The sequence below is a fragment of the Ornithorhynchus anatinus genome, chromosome 6, assembly GCF_004115215.2.
Source record: "Ornithorhynchus anatinus isolate Pmale09 chromosome 6, mOrnAna1.pri.v4, whole genome shotgun sequence".
Classification (NCBI taxonomy): Eukaryota; Metazoa; Chordata; class Mammalia; order Monotremata; family Ornithorhynchidae; genus Ornithorhynchus; species Ornithorhynchus anatinus.
Window position 1 is genome coordinate 45,611,591 of NC_041733.1, and position 16,237 is coordinate 45,627,827.

The window sequence follows — 16,237 nt, forward strand, 5'->3', positions numbered from 1 at the left end:
GCACAGTAAGCGCTCAACGAATACGATCGAACGAATGAATACACGAGCGCTGATGGATCGTCCGGGTCGCGTAGGGCCGGGGGGAACTGGCCAGGAATAGGGGAAAATTCCATGCCGTTTAAGATTAAAAATAGATGCAAAATAGGGTATCGGGTCTCAGGTCTTGTTCTGATTTAGCTCGAGCGCTGGAGCGAAAAGAGTTTGCCCGCGGATCGATGAGACTAAAGCACAATGGCTTCCTCTGTAAACCGAGGGGACGGCTGGTCGACGCTTCCTTTTCCCCGTTTCCCGGCCTGGAACTTTTTTCAGTGGTATTTATTGAGTGCCGGCTATGTGTCCAACGCTGTTCTAAGGGAGATTCATTCATTCATTCCTTCGATAGTATTTACCGAGCGCTTACTACGCGCAGAGCACCGTACCGAGCGCTTGGAACGGACAAGTCGGCCACAGATAGAGAAGGTCCCCGCCGTCTGACGGGCTCGCGGTCTGATCGGGGGAGACGGACGGGCGAGGACGACGGCGATAGATAGAGCGGAGGGGAAGGACGTCTCGTAAGAACGATGGCGACTAAATGGAATCGAGGCGACGTACGTCTCGTTGACAGAATAAATAGGGTGATGAAAATACATCCGGTTGAGCGGACGAGTACGGGAGACGCAAGTTCATCCGGTCAGCCGGAGTCCCTAATAATGTCGGTATTTGTTAAGCGCTTTACTATGTGCCGACCACTGTTCTAAGCCCAAGGGAATCAGGTCGTCCCACGTGGGGCTCAGGGTCTTAATCCCCATTTTCCAGACGAGGGAACCGAGGCCCAGAGAAGTGAAGTGACTCGCCCACAGTCACCCGGCTGCCAAGTGGCGGAGCCGGGATTCGAACCCCTGATCTCGGACTCCCGAGCCCGGGCTCTTGCCACTGAGCCACGCTGCTTCTCCCTGGCCCGCACGGGGCTCCCGATCTTAAGTAGGAGGCAGAACACCTATTTAATCCCCGGTTTACGGTTGAGGAAACTGAGGTTCAGTTATCTGCCCAAGGTCACAAACGGCAAGCGAATCGGCGGGGCCCTTATTAGGATCCAGCTCCTCCTGACTTCCCGGGCCCGCATCTTTCCCGCGAGGTTAGGCTGTCTCCCAACGGCGCCGTACTGTACTCTACCTAGTGCTTCGCACAGTGCTCCACGCACAGTAGTAAGCGCTCAATAAATAGGATCGCTGATGACCGACGACCGGAACGGGGACGGGGAGGGAATCCCGGGGCAGAGTGAGTAGCTGCAGCGGCCGGGACTGGCGGCCATTTCTTCTGCGGAGAGAAATGGACGGGAGAGAAGAGACGGGGGCGTCTCGTTCTTGCCGCTTCGAGAGAAGCAGCGTGGCTCGGGGGAAAGAGCCCGGGCCTGGGAGTCCCCGGTCGTGGGTTCGAATCCCGGCCCGGCCACTTGGCAGCCGGGCGGCCGTGGGCGAGTCGCTTCGCTCCTCTGGGCCTCAGTTCCCTCATCTGGAAAATGGGGATTGAGACCGTGAGCCTCACGTAGGACAACCCGATGACCCTGGATCTCCCCCAGCGCTTAGAACAGTGCTCTGCACGTAGCAAGCGCTTCACGGACACCCACGTCCTTTTAAGAGAAGCAGCGTGGCTCGGCGGAAGGAGAGTGGGCTTGGGAGACAGAGGTCATGGGTTCGAATCCCGGCTCCACTACCTGTCAGCTGGGTGACCTTGGGCAAGTCAGTTGACTTCTCTGTGCCTCAGTGACCTCATCTGTAAAATGGGGATGAAGACCCTGAGCCCCACGTGGGACAACCGGATGACCTCGTATCCCCCCCCCCGCCCCCAGCGCTTAGAACGGCGCTCGGCACATAGTGAGCGCTCAACAAATGCCATGGTTATTATTATTATCGTTCCTCCACTTGCCCTCCTGCGCGCCCGCCCTCGGGCCTGGACGGGGGTTTCGGAGTCCAGAAGACGACATCACCGTCTACGCTCGGCCGAGTTACCTCCGCCGCGTCAGAGCCGGGGAATCTTTAAAAGCCGCGGGGAGGGCCCTTCCGTTTTTACGTCTCCTGCCCCGTTGGGCACCGGGCATTTTGCCGCTCTGTCGCAGCCCGAAAGAGAGCATTCACGGAAGGTTCCCCTCACGCCCGGGCCCGGCCGGGTGGAGGACGGGCAGAGGGTGGGCAGACGGAGGGCCGGGCCCGGCCGAGCCACCTCTTGACACCTCCGGGACGGGCAAGCGACGGCGGAGCGAGGCCGAACCCGATCTCTCGGGGAAGGAGTCCAAGGATTCGAGATCCTAAGGGAGGCGGGACAGACTCTGGGGGCCGGAGGGGGTCCCCTTCTCTTCCCTACTACCCGTGGGGCTTGGTAAGCACTCACCATGTGCCGGACGCTGTAGTCGGCACTGGGGCGGATAGAAGCCCATCGGGTCGGCCACGACCCCCGTCCCACACGGGGTCCATGGCCTTAATCCCCGTTTTACAGATGAAGTGGTTGAGGCGCGGTGAGGTGACTTGCCCGGTGATAATAACAACGTTGGTATCCGTTAAGCGCTTACTACGTACAGAGCACTGGTCTAAGCGCTGGAGGAGATACAGGGTAATCACGTCGTCCCACGTGAGGCTCACGGTTGATCCCCATTTTGCAGATGATGATAATAAGAATGTCGGTATCGAGCGCTTACTGTGTGCAGAGCACCGTTCTAAGCGCCGGGGTAGACACGGGGGAATCAGGTCGGCCCACGTGGGGCTCACGGTCTGAATCCCCATTTTACAGACGAGGGAACTGAGGCCCAGAGAAGTGAAGTGACTTGCCCACGGTCACGCAGATGAGGTAACCGAGGCCCAGAGTAGTGAAGCGACTCGCCCACAGTCACGCAGCTGACAAGCGGCAGAGCCGGGAGTCGAACCCGTGACCTCTGACTCCGAAGCCCGGGCTCTTTCCACTGAGCCACGCCGCCTCCCAAGGTCACAGAGCGGACGGGGGATTAGAACCCAGTTCCTCTGAGTCCCAAGCCCGTGTTCTATCCGCTAGGCCACGCTGCTTCTCCCTCCGGCCGGGGAGGGAAACGGTGACTGAAAGCTCACCCCCTGGACTGTAAGCTCCCCGGGGGCAGAGAAAGTGACTTCCCGCTCTGATGTATCTTAATAATAATAATAATAATGATAAATGAGGCATCTGGTAAACGTTCACTCTGCGCCAAGCGCTGTGGTAAGCGCTGGGGTGGATACGAGCGAATCGGGTCGGACGCAGTCCCATCCCACGTGGGGCTCCCAGTCCCCAACCCCATTTTCCAGAGGAGGTAACTGGGGGCCGGAGACGTGAAGTGACTCGCTCAAGGTCACCCGGCAGACAAGGGGCGGGGCTGAAATTAGAACCCATGACCTAGTGTAATATAATAATGCTGGTATCCGTTAAGCGCTTCCTATGTGCAGAGCGCCGTTCTAAGCGCCGGGGGAGACACAGGGTCATCGGGTCGTCCCACGTGAGGCTCGCGGTTAATCCCCGTTTTCCAGACGAGGGAACCCGAGGCCCAGAGGAGCGAAGCGACTCGCCCACGGTCACCCGGCTGCCGAGCGGCAGAGCCGGGAGTCGAACCCGTGACCTCTGACTCCGAAGCCCGGGCTCTTTCCACTGAGCCACGCTGCTTCTCATAGGCGCCGAGTAGAGTGTGCCGCACACAGTAAGCGCCCAGTCGGGACCACTGATCGACGATGGGTCCCCTGGGAGGTTACAAAGGTACCATCGTCCTTCCGCCCGGCCTCCAGGAGCTGCCCCTGACCGGGGGCAGGGAAGACAGGGGCGGCCCGGGCGAGGAAGGAGGCCGGCCAGCTGGATAGGGGAACCGAGGCCCGGACGGTAACGATGGCATCCGTTAAGCGCTTACTACGTGCCGAGCACCGGGATCGCTACAGGGTTGTCCCACGTGGGGCTCACGGTCTCAATCCTCAGAGTTAAGAAGCGTCCAGCCTAGCAGGCCGATGAAATCACCTCTCCACACGCCCGACCCCAGAGAGGGACCTCCTCCTTCTCCTTTAACCGATCGACGGTATTTAATGTCGGTATTCGTAAAGCGCTTACCGTGCGCCGAGCCCCGTCCTAAGCACTGGGGTGGACACGGGGCCGTCAGGCTGTCCCACGTGAGGCTCGCAGCCGAGCACCTCCTGCCTTCCAACCGCCGTCCTGAGCGCCCGTGCCTCTGGGGTCTTCGGGAAACACGGAGGGAGCGAGCATATTCACGCCGCGTTCACGGCTGGGACACCGCGAGATCCATCCACCTCAGGACGGACCGTGGGCAACTCCACTCTCCGGAGGGGCGGGGGCGCGGGGGCCCTTCTGCGGGCGCGCGCACGCGTGCGGACGTCCGGGTGATCGCGTACCTGCTCGTGTGTGACGATGCGTGCGGGCCCGTGTCCCGGAAGGTGAGTTGTTTCTCGGCATGGGGGCGTGCGACGGAAATAGGGAATAGGAGATGAGGAGGGATGGAGTCTGGGGGGGGCGGGGGGGAAGGAAGCCCCGGATGAACAAAGAAAGAAACTGAGGAGGGGGAAGAGAGAGAGAGAGAAGCAGAAAGGCAAGCCCTCTAGGTAGTCACAGGGTCACCGGGTTTCCCGGAGCCTCCTGTCCCACCCGCTCACCCCCCAGCGAAACCCCCCCCGGCTTCCTCCACGCGGTCTCTCCCACAGTTGAGACGAAACGCCGGAAGCCCCGAGGAACGCTTTCTGGGAACCGAGGGACAAAGCCTGGGGCCACCGGATAGTAGCTGGGAGCCCGTGTGTTTCCTCTGGGGGCTGGGCCACAGAGCCGGTGTGAGGGGGCTCAATCTGCCTCCTTCCACCCGGGGAGTCACCCAAGGGTGACTCCAGGTCGACCTAAGCGCCCCCTCCCCCCCCCCGTCCCCAACCCTGTGCCGGCGGCCCGAGGGTCCCCACGGAGCCCGGACCCTCCAACTCCACCCTCGCTGGGGAGGGAGGCCTCAGAGGTCCGGGAGGAAGGCGGGAGGGTTGCGAAATCCCTCTTTGCTATAGGAATCCTAGACCCAGGGGGAGGTAGGCAGCCTGGCTCGGTGGCAAGAGCCCGGGCTTGGGAGTCGGAGGCCGTGGGTTCGAATCCCGGCTCTGCCACCCGTCAGCCGTGTGACTTTGGGCGGGTCGCCTAACTTCTCTGTGCCTCCGTTACCTCATCTGTAAAAAGGGGATTGGCTGCGAGCCCCACGTGGGACGACCCGATCACCTTGTATCCCCCAGCGCTTGGAAGGGTGCTCTGCATACAGTAAGCGCTTAACAAATACCAAGATCATTATTATTAAGCGTTGGACTCGGGTCACCTCCGGACCCTCGGGGGGTTTGGGGCCCCCAGAGGACTGCGGCTGCTTGTCCCCCTCATCCCCCACCACGGAGCGGCCTCTAGGGTCGGGGACGACGGGCGCCCAGTCGAGCAAGCGATCGGCGGCGCTGGCGCAACGCGTCCTGAGTGCAGAGAGCACAACGCCGTCGAGTTCGCTGGACGCCATCCCCGCCCTCAAATAACTCCCAGTCCAGCGGGAGGGGCTTCCAACCCCTCCCTCTCTCCGTCTCGCAGAGCGGGGAGTCCCGCTCCCGTCTGGGGGCTCCCGCGAGAGCGTCCGGAGGGTACGAGCGGGCCCCGGCCTCGTCGGAGGGCCGAGCGGTCGGCAGACCGCCGAGGACCCGCCCATCCGGAGGGTCCGGGGACCTCAACTCCGCCGCGGCGCGCAGAGGGGGCGGAGACCGCACACCCCGGTCACCCTGAGCCCCGGCTCCAGACCAGGCCTGACCCCTGTTCGGGGGACGGCACTGAAGGCCGCACCTGTGCGGGCCAGGATCTGAGCCCCCTCAGGGCGAGGGGCGCCTGTCTGCAGACACCGGCCGGCGACCCCAGCTGCGCGGGACCCCAGGATGCGGCTACTACATAATACTAATGATGTCGGTATCTGTTAAGCGCTGACTGTGTGCGGAGCACCGTTCTAAGCGCTGGGGTAGACCCAGGGTCATCGGGTCGTCCCACGCGGGGCTCACGGTCTTCACCCCCATTTTCCAGATGAGGTCACTGAGGCCCAGAGAAGTGGAGTGACTCGCCGCCAGTCACCCAGCTGACAAGTGGCGGAGCCGGGGTTCGAACCCATGACCTCTGACTCCCAGACCCGTGCTCTTTCCACTGAGCCGCGCCGCTTCTCAAAATAATAATGTGGGTATCCGTGAAGCGCTTGCTACGCGCAGAGCACCGTTCTAAGCGCTGGGGGAGATCCAGGGTTATCACGTTGTCCCACGCGAGGCTCCCAGTCTTCATCCCCATTTTCCAGATGAGGGAACTGAGGCCCAGAGAAGTGAAGTGACTGGCCCACGGTCACACGGCTGACAAGACCGCAAGCCCTTCGAGGGAGGGTTCGTGTCTCTTTTGTGACTCTCCCCAACACTCCGTTACTCCATTACTGTCACCACCACCTCCGGCAAGCCACTCGACCTGCCCGACGCTCCGCACGTGGAAAATGGGGCTCGGAGTCCATTAGACTTTAGTCTAATTAGTCCCTGCTCCGACCGCGAGCCCCGCGTGGGACGGGGACCGGGTCAGGCCTGATTACCTTGTATCTACCCCGGGGCTTAGAACGGTGCTTGACCCACAGGAAGGACTTAGACCAATACCATAAAAAACCTCTATCTACCCCTGTAGATACAGGGGTATCTACAAGCAGCGTGGCTCAGTGGAAAGAGCCCGGGCTTCGGAGTCAGGGGTCACGGATTCGAATCCCGGTTCTGCCACTCGGCAGCTGCGTGACCGCGGGCGAGTTACTTCACTTCTCTGGGTCTCAGTTACCTCGTCTGTAAAAGGGGGATGAAGACCGCGAGCCCCACGTGGGCCAACCTGATTCCCCCGTGTCTACCCCAGCGCTTCGAACGGTGCTCGGCACACAGGAAGCGCCTAACAAAGACCTGTGCTTAACGAATGCCATGCAAATAACCGACCTGAATCTACCCCAGCACTTAGAACAGTGCTTGACCCAAAAGTAAGCGCCTAACAAATACCACGATAATATGACTAAGTCCCTCACGGGGCTATATCGAGAACGCTCTGAGATAATAATGTTAAAACACTTGGGAAAACACAAACGAAATACAAATCGCTGTTGGCGTGCTGTCCCCGGAGACAGGAGCCACCCCGAACGTGCATCTGGGGCCAGAAAGGAAAGGGGAGAGACTCACATCTGCTCCCATTTCTCTTTGAAAGTGTAACCTGGACGGAAAATGAAGACGGGGGGGAAGTATTTATTTTCGGATCAGGGCCTATCTCCCGAGATTATTTTGGGACAAAATACTTGGAGGTTCGTTCTTGAAAATTTTTCCATACACCAGTCGAAGGGGAGGAGGCCGAGTCCAACAAATGAATATCCCGCAGTTCGGGCTGGGGTCAGCCAAACCCGTCGGAGTCCCTGGGGGCCGGCAGTGGCCTCCGGGCCCGCTGCTCGGGGGCCAGCGGGCAAACCTCAGCCCTCTGCCGTTTCTTAAGCGATCCGTCGTGTTTACCGAGCACTTACCGCGCGCGGAGCGCTTTACGGAGAGCTTGGGACGGTACAGCGGGACAGAGTCGGTGGAGACCGTCCCTGCCCGCGGTGAGCCTTCACTTTAGAGGGACCGTACTAAGCATCCGGGGGGCCGGCGGAGGGGACGCCACTCTCCCGATCCGTCGGCCACCCCCGGTGCCCACCCTCATCCTCCCTCATCCAGGCTCTGTTCCCCGAGTCCCCCGGCCGGGGAACAGAGTCACTGGTCTCCCCTAGAGGGACGTCTTTGGCGAGGACGCCGTTTTCTCAATTGCCCGGCCGAGTCCGGCGGCTCTGGACGGAGGAGACGGGGGTCTTGGGGGCCCTGGGGATCTGGGGGGCGGCACTTCAAGCCTCCTCCTCCTACTAATAATGACGTCGGTATTTGTTAAGCGCTTACTCTGTGCAGAGCACCGTTCTAAGCGCTGGGGGAGATACAGGGTCATCGGGGTGTCCCACGTGAGACTCACAGTCGATCCCCATTTTACAGATGAGGGAACTGAGGCACAGAGAAGTGAAGTGACTTGCCCACAGTCACACAGCCGACAAGTGGCGGAGCCGGGATAGCCAAGGGCCTCTGGCCCTCTGGCCCCCGCTCGGTACGGGCCGGGAAGAGGGACAAGAAAAGAGACACCTCTGTCCACGGCTCCCCCTCCACGTGTGGCCGGCATCTCCCGCGCGCTCCGTCTCGCCCCCGGGGCCGAGGCGCGTCGGAGGGTGAAGGCAGAATCGAACCAAACCCTGCGGTCTGTGGGGGCCCAGCCCGGACTTTCCCCTCGGTGGGGACGCGGGGGGTGGGCATCCAACTCACTCGAGTCCTCCAGGGTTTTCCAGCCATCCCTGGAATTTCTGAGCGCTGACTTTGGGCAGAGCGCTGGACCACGCAGTGGGCAGTCCTTCGACGGGACCGGCCGTGCCGGCCCCGAGCGCGGAGCATTCTGGGGAAAGGGCCCGATTCGCAGACGCGGGCCGTGTTGCCAGGGCCTTGCGGGATATTTCTGGCCTCGGGTGACTCTGCGGAGAGCGACGGGGCTATTCTCCAGCTCCCCGGTTTGCCCCAGGGCCACCCGACCCTGTGAAGATGCTCAGAGGGCTACCATTCTACATTCAGAGCTTTGTGTGGGTCGGGGCGTAGGTCGGGACCAGCTGCCCTTTTCTTTTCTGGTATCTGTTACGCGCTTACTACGTGTCAGGCACCGTATTAAGCACGGCGTAGATACAAACTAATCAGATTGGCCACAGTCCACCTCCCACGTGGGCCCCGTTTCACAAATGAGGCAACCGAGGCGCAGAGGAGTGGAGTGACTTACCCAGGCTCGCACAGCAAACAAGCGGCGGGGTCAGGATTAGAACCCAGGTCCACGCTCTTCCCCTGCCACCTAGCAAGGCGCCCTCCCCCCAACCGTGGACCAGGTGAAATCAGCCGGGAGGCTGAGGGAGGGGAGAGAGACGTCAGTGGGGGATATTTCCTGAGTGCTAGATTTGAGCAGAGCACTAAACTGAGAGTTTGAGGGGCCATCGTCAAATACACCAGCAGCGCGGCTCAGTGGAAAGAGCCCGGCCTTGGGAGCCAGAGGTCATGGGTTCAAATCCCGGCTCCGCCGCTCGTCAGCTGTGTGACCGTGGGCAAGTCACTCCGCTTCTCTGTGCCTCAGCTCCCTCATCTGTAAAATGGCGATGAAGACTGTGAGCCCCACGTGGGACAGCCTGATCACCTTGGATCCCCCCCCCCCCGGCGCTTAGAACGGTGCTTTGCATAGAGTAAGCACTTAAATGCCATCGACATTATTATTATACTAAAGCTACTGGGGGGCACAAAGTCCCAACCCCGCCTGTAACTGGGAGGGGACCCCCGAGTCTCAATTCTGCTGGCCACCTGGAATGGGAGGGGTGGGGCACAAGGGAGCACGTGAGAGCCCCTTCCCGAGACCCCCCCCCCCCCCGCACCTCGTCCCTGCGCACTCAGATTAATCGGTTTGGAGACAGGAGGATGCACCAAATGACCTCTGGGTGACCTTTCCAACCTGAGTACTCTGGGAAAATCTTAATGCTACGCCGGCACCTTTGGGGGGGTTCCCTGCCCTCAGGCAGTGGATTCCTCTCCAAAGCCCGCTCCAGAACTGGGCTGGACTCACCCCTGGAGTGGCCGCCTATCGACCTCCGCACGAAACAAAAACTCCTCACTCTAGGCTTCGAGGCTGTCCGTCGCCTCGCCCCCTCCTACCTCTCCTCCCTTCTCTCTTTCCACCGCCCGCCCCGCCCGCTCCGCTCCTCCGCCGCCCGCCTCCCCGCCGTCCCCCGTCCTCGCCCGTCCCGCCGTCGACCCCCGGGCCGCGTCGTCCCGCGGTCCCGGAAGGCCCTCCCTCCTCGCCTCCGCCAAACCGGTTCTCTTCCCCTTTCCAAAACCCTACTTAAAGCTCACCTCCTCCGAGAGGCCTTCCCAGACCGAGCTCCCCCCTTTTTCCCTCCGCTCCCCCTACCCCCCCTTCACCTCTCCTCAGCTAAACCCTCTCCTCCCCCCTTTCCCGCCGCTCCTCCCCCTCTCCCTTCCCCTCCCCTCGGCACCGTACTCGTCCGCTCGACCGTATGTATCTTCGTCACCCTATTTATTTTGTTAAGGAGATGTCCATCGCTTTGATTCTATTTATCTGCTATCGTTTTAGTGAGACGTTCATCCCCGTCGATTCTATTTATCGCTATCGTTCTCGTCCGTCCGTCTCCCCCGATGAGACCGTCAGCCCGCCGAAGGGCGGGGACCGTCTCTGTTACCGATTTGTCCATTCCAAGCGCTTAGTCCAGTGCTCTGCACATAGTAAGCGCTCAATAAATACCATTAAATGAATGAATGAGCTGCCACGCAAAGAGCTTTTTCACTGCCGCGACCTGACGCCTTTACACCGACACGATGCGGAGCGGAGCATGGGTGAAGGGAGATGAGCCACAGAGACCGGGTTATTGGGCCCGGGCTCCGGCCTCCGGGTGAACCGGGCCATCCAGGGCAGGTGTGGTGGTCCTGGGATTAAAGACTCCAGGGAGGGAGCCTCCCTCAGCCCCTCCGTCACCGGCAATAGTAATGATAACAATGACCGTGGGATCTGCGAGGTCCTTACTCTGCGTCGGGCACGGTCCTAAGCGCTGGAGTAGATACAAGACCAGCAGGTCAGAAACAGTCCCCGTCCCACACAGGGCTCGCAAACTAAGGAGGAGGAGGAATAGGGATTGAATCCCCCTTTTACAGATGAAGAAACCGAGGCCCAGAGAGGTTAAGTGACCTGCCCCGGGTCACCCAGCAGGCATGCGGCTGAGCAGCGCGGCCTAACGGAGAGCGCTCAGGCCCGGGAGACAGGAGGACCTGGGTTCTAATCCCGGCTCCTCTGCTTGTCCGCTGGGAGCCCCATGCGGGGCGGGGACCGTGTCCAGCTCGGTTTCCTCGTATCCAACCCGGTGCCGAGCAAACTCTCCGGCGCACGGTGAGGGCTTAACGAATACCACACATTATTATTATTGAGTGGGGATTAGAACCCAAGTCCTCTGACTCCTACACCTGTCTTTTTCCCACCACGCCACGCTGCTGGTCTCCCGGCGGGTGTTGCGGGACGGGGGAAGAGGCAGGGGAAATCAGCAGGGTCCCCCCCCGCCGCCAACCTCTTTATAATAATAACAGTATTTGTTAAGTGCTTTCTCTATGCCAAGGACAGTACGAACCTCTGGGATTGATTCAAGATTATCAGGTCAGACGGTCCCTGTTGCAAAATGGGGCCCGATCCTCCCCCGAGCCCCTCTTCAAAGAGGTGAGCGAGAGGCTACGGGCCAATTCCCTTTCAGCTGTGAGCTCTCGTAGACGGGGAGTTTGTCTACCAACCGTGTTGCGGTGAACTCCCCGGAGCGCTTAGCCGGTTCTTGGGAGAGCACACTACCGGAGTTCGCGGACAAGTCGGTAAATTCCACCGACTGAGGCGGTACGGAAAGTCCGGCGGTCCGCGGGGGGAAACTCCCCCGTACCTGCCCCGAGGGTCACCCCCGCACGGCTGACCCGAGGTGCCGCCGGGGGTCCGGTAGGCCCGGGATGCGCCGTCGGTGGAGACTTCGGGACCGGACGGCGCCCCGGCAGCCGGGCCGAGGTGCTCCTCGGCCGGCTGAAGGGGGACGGGCCGGCTCGGCCCGCCTGCCGCCGGCTCCTCTCCCCGCCGGCGAGCCGGGGACCTACGGTCCGGCACGGGCCGGGTGGTGGCCGGGGAGGGGGACGAGACCGGGAAGCGCCGACGGCGACCGTGGCCCCGTCGAGGCGGATCCCGCGGGGCCCCGGGGCCGCTCCTCGCCAACGGGATGATAACCTAACCCCGTCGGGCCCTCCCGGGCCGGGGGGTCCCCGCCGTGGCACCCGGGGGCGGAGGGAGTCTCTGGACCGGGCGTACGAAAACCGGACGCAAAACCGTCCCGCTCCACCGAACACCAGACCGTCCGGGATGATAAGTCACTTCTGGCGGGGCGACTGTCCCGGCTCAGCCGCTTGGTCAGCTCTGTGACTTCGGGCGAGTGGCTTCACTTCTCTGGGCCTCCCCCGGAAAACGGGGATGAAGACCGGGAGCCCCACGTGGGACGACCCGATCACCGGGGATCCTCTCCGGCGCTTAGAACGGCCCACCTAGGAAGCGCGTGAGAAACGCCACGGTGGTTTGGCCCAGGCCGGGGGGCTAATGTGGGACGGGGAGACCCTCCGGAGGTGGGTGCTCCAACAGGGATGGCTTTTCTCCCCAATCCCCCTCGCAACAGGATCAGCCGCAGGTGGGAAGGCGGGGAAAGAGGAGGGTCCAGCCGGGTTTGGGGGGGGGGGTCCCCGTGGCCCGGGGGTGGGGGCACAGGCCACGCCACGACAGGAAGCGCCTCCTGGCGGCCCACCTTCGCGCCCTCCTCCCCCAGCCCCGGCGGGAGCTTAATTGAAACCACATTGCGGACAGAAAATCCCGACAATTAAAACGGCAGCATAGCTGAAATAGTTGCATCCGTAAAGGAAATCGGTGACCGTGTAGGCTCTTTATTTTTTTTTTTTAAATCTCTCTTCGTTTTTTTTTTATTATTATTTTTTCCCCGCAGAGGTCAGAGAGGGGATACCGTGGCATCGCCTCCGCTTCTGCCAGTCAGGTCCTCAAAAGTAGGCGGGTTCGGTGCTTTGGGGCGCCAATCCAAAATTAGGAGAGAACGATCCCCCCTCGCGGCCCGGAGTAGCTCGCGTGGGACGTGAGGGCGCAGCGCTTACACAGCGCTTTGCACGTCGTAAGCGCCTGACAGAGACCACTGCGATGATGAGCACCCCCTTTCCCTCTGCTCCCCCTCCCCACCCTCTGCTCTTCCCCCTTCATTCATTCATTCAATAGTATTTATCGAGCGCCTACTACGTGCAGAGCACTGGACTAAGCGCTTGGAATGGACAAATCGGCAACAGATAGAGACGGTCCCTGCCCTTCGACGGGCTTACGGTCGAATCGGTGCCCCTTCCCCTCGGCACTGCGTTCATCTGTATATAGTATTTACCACCCGATTTATTTTGCTAATGAGGTGTACAGCGTGGGCCTGGGAGTCAGAGGTCATGGGTTCGAATACCGGCTCTGCCACTTGTCAGCTGGGTGACTGTGGGCGAGTCGCTTCACTTCTCTGGGCCTCATCCCTCATCTGTAAAAATGGGGATTAACCGTGAGCCTCACGTGGGACCACCTGATGACCCCGTATCTCCCCCAGCGCTTAGAACAGTGCTCTGCACATAGTAAGCGCTTAACAGATGCCAACATTATTATTATTCTATTTATCGCGATGGTGTTGCCTTGTTTTTCTTTTGTTCTCTGGCTGTCCGTCTCCCCCGTTTAGACTGTGGGCCCGTCACTGGGCAGGGATTGTCTCTATCTGTCGCCGAATTGTCCAACCCAAGCGCTGGGGACAGTGCTCTGCACATAGTAAGCGCTCAAAAAATACTATCGACTGAATGAACGAATGATCTGCCACCTGTCAGCTGTGTGATTCTGGGCCAGTCATTTCAGTTCTCGGTGCCTCAGTTCCCTCATCTGGAAAATGGGGACGAAGACTGGGAGCCTCACAGGGGACGACCCGATGACCCTGGATCTCCCCCAGCGCTCGGGACGGTGCTCATAGTAAGCGCTTAACAAATACCCATATTATTATTATTATTATTATTCCTTGGGAAGGAATGGTGTCAAACGCTGTTCTAAGCGCTGAGGAGGATGCAAGATCATCGGGCTTCATCCCCATTTTACAGTCGAGGCCCAGTGAAGGGACTTGCCCAAAGTCACCCAGCTGACAAGCGGCGGAGCCAGGATTTGAACCCGTGACCTCTGACTCCCCAGCCCGGGCTCCTTCCACTGGGCCACGCTGCTCCTCATCATCATCATCACCAATTCATTCAATAGCATTTATTGAGCGCTTACTACGTGCAGAGCACTCTACTAAGCGCTTGGGAGGGACAAGAGGGCCACAGATCGCGAAAAGGCTAAGCAAAGAGGGAAGGTTAGGCTTGGCGGAACCTCCAGGCCCGACGGGGGCGGCGACCCCCGGGCATCGGGGCACCGGGGCGGTGCCCACCGTAGCCCCTCTTACCTTTCGTTCATTCATTCAACAGTATCTCTTGAGCGCTCACTACGTGCAGAGCACTGGACTAAGCGCTTGGAATATACAATTCGGCAACAGAGAGAGACAGTCCCTGCCCAAGGACGGCCTCCCAGCCTAATCTAACTAGAGAAGCAGCGTGGCTCAGTGGAAAGAGCCCAGACTTGGGAGTCAGAGATCATGGGTTCGTATCCCAGTTTTGGCACTTGTCAGCTGTGTGCCTGTGGGCAAGTCACTTCACCTCTCTGGGCCTCAGTTCCCTCATCTGGAAAATGGGGATGAGGACTGGGAGCCTCCCGTGGGACGACCCGATGACCCTGTATCTCCCCCAGCGCTTAGAACGGTGCTCTGCACGTAGTAAGCGCTTAACAAATACCAACATTATTAATCGGGGGAGACGGACAGAAACAACATAATCGCCATAAATAGAATCAAGGGGATGGACACCTCATTAATAAAATAGATGGGGTAATAAGGCGATACTAATATCATTCAAAAGTATTTACCGAGTGCTTACTATGTGCAGAGCACTGGACCAGGTGTTCGGAATATACAATTCGGCAACAGATAGAGACCGTCCCTGCCCAACGACGGGCTCCCGGTCTAATCGGGGGAGACGGACGGACAAAAACAAGACAACCTAATCACCATAAATAGAATCAAGGGGATGGACACCTCATTGATCAAATGAATAGGGTGATAGGGTACGTGGCGCAGTGGAAAGAGCACGGGCTTTGGGGTCAGGGCTCATGAGTTCGAATCCCAGCTCTGCCACTTGTCAGCTGTGTGACTGTGGGCGAGTCACTTCACTTCTCTGTGCCTCAGTTCCCTCATCTGTAAAATGGGGATTGAGACTGTGAGCCCCACGTGGGACGACCTGATCCCCCTGTGTCTACCCCAGCGCTTAGAACAGTGCTCTGCACATAGTAAGCGCTTAACAAATACCAACATTATTATTATAATAATAATATCATTCGATAGTATTTCTTGAGCGCTTACAGTGCAGAGCACTGGACTAAGAGCTCGGAATGTACAATTCGGCAACAGATAGAGACCGTCCCCGCCCAATGACGGGCTCACGGTCTAATCGGGGGGCGGGGCGGGGGGGACAGAAACGAGACAACATAATCACCATAAATAAAATCAAGGGGATGTGGACACCTTATGAACAAAAGAAATAGGGTAAAAGGGTAATAATAATAATAATAATCCCGGCTCCGCCACTTGTCAGCTGTGTGACTGTGGGCAAGTCACTTCACTTCTCTGGGCCTCAATTACCTTATCTGTGTGACCGCGGGCCAGTCACTTCGCTCCTCTGGGCCTCAGTTCCCTCGTCTGTGAAATGAGGGTGAAGACCGTGCGCCCTACGTGGGACGACCTCATTCCCCTGTATCTCCCCCAGCGCTTCGAACGGTGCTCTGCAGATACCAACGTTATTAATCGAGGGGGACAGAAACAAGACGACATAATCGCCATAAACAGAATCAAGGGGACGGCCGGCTTATGAACAAAAGAAACAGGGGAATAAAAATCTAGACCAATGTGCCCAGGGCTGAGGGGAGGAGCAGAGGGAAAGGGGGCTTAGCTGAGGGGAGGTGAAGAGGGGGCGCAGAGGGGCGGTCCGGGAAGGCCTCCTGGAGGAGGTGAGCCCCCAGGAGGGCTCGGAAGGGGGGACGAGAGTTTACCTGGGATCCAGAAGAGCCCCTGCAGCAGGCCGGCGGCCAGGGCGGCCAGGGCGGCCCGGCGAGGGTCCGGACACATACTGGACGCCCTGCAGGGAAGGCCGGGGGTCGGGGCGGGCCGGAGCCGGGCCCGGGCGGAGTGGAGGCGGCACCGGGTGCGGGCTGGTGTCTGAGCGGGGGCCGGCCGGTGGGTGGGGATTTCCCTTCCTTCCCTCGCCCCCGCCCCCTCCCCGCTGGTCGCCCCGGCCCGGGGGCGGGGAGGGGGCGGCCAGGGGGCTCCTCCGGACCCCACCCGGCCGGGAGGGCGGGGACAGCCCGGGGACGGGCCACCGGGCCCGGAGACACGCGCGAAGCGCCCGCTAAATAAGGATGTGGGCATCGCTGAAGCGCTTACTCC

At 60.2% G+C, this 16,237-nt stretch overlaps 1 protein-coding gene across 1 annotated transcript in view; it reads right to left on the reverse strand.

The window, feature by feature from the left end:
• The window catches only part of LOC100090796 (vascular endothelial growth factor receptor kdr-like), a 156,029-nt gene extending 140,055 nt beyond the window's left edge, over window positions 1–15,974 (reverse strand). Inside the window, exon 1 of the mRNA XM_029067183.2 lies at window positions 15,844–15,974. Within this exon, the coding sequence (XP_028923016.1) occupies window positions 15,844–15,919 (76 nt within the window). The 5' untranslated portion in view covers window positions 15,920–15,974. The remainder of the gene's footprint in view (window positions 1–15,843) is intronic.
• Between the last annotated feature and the right edge of the window lie 263 nt (window positions 15,975–16,237).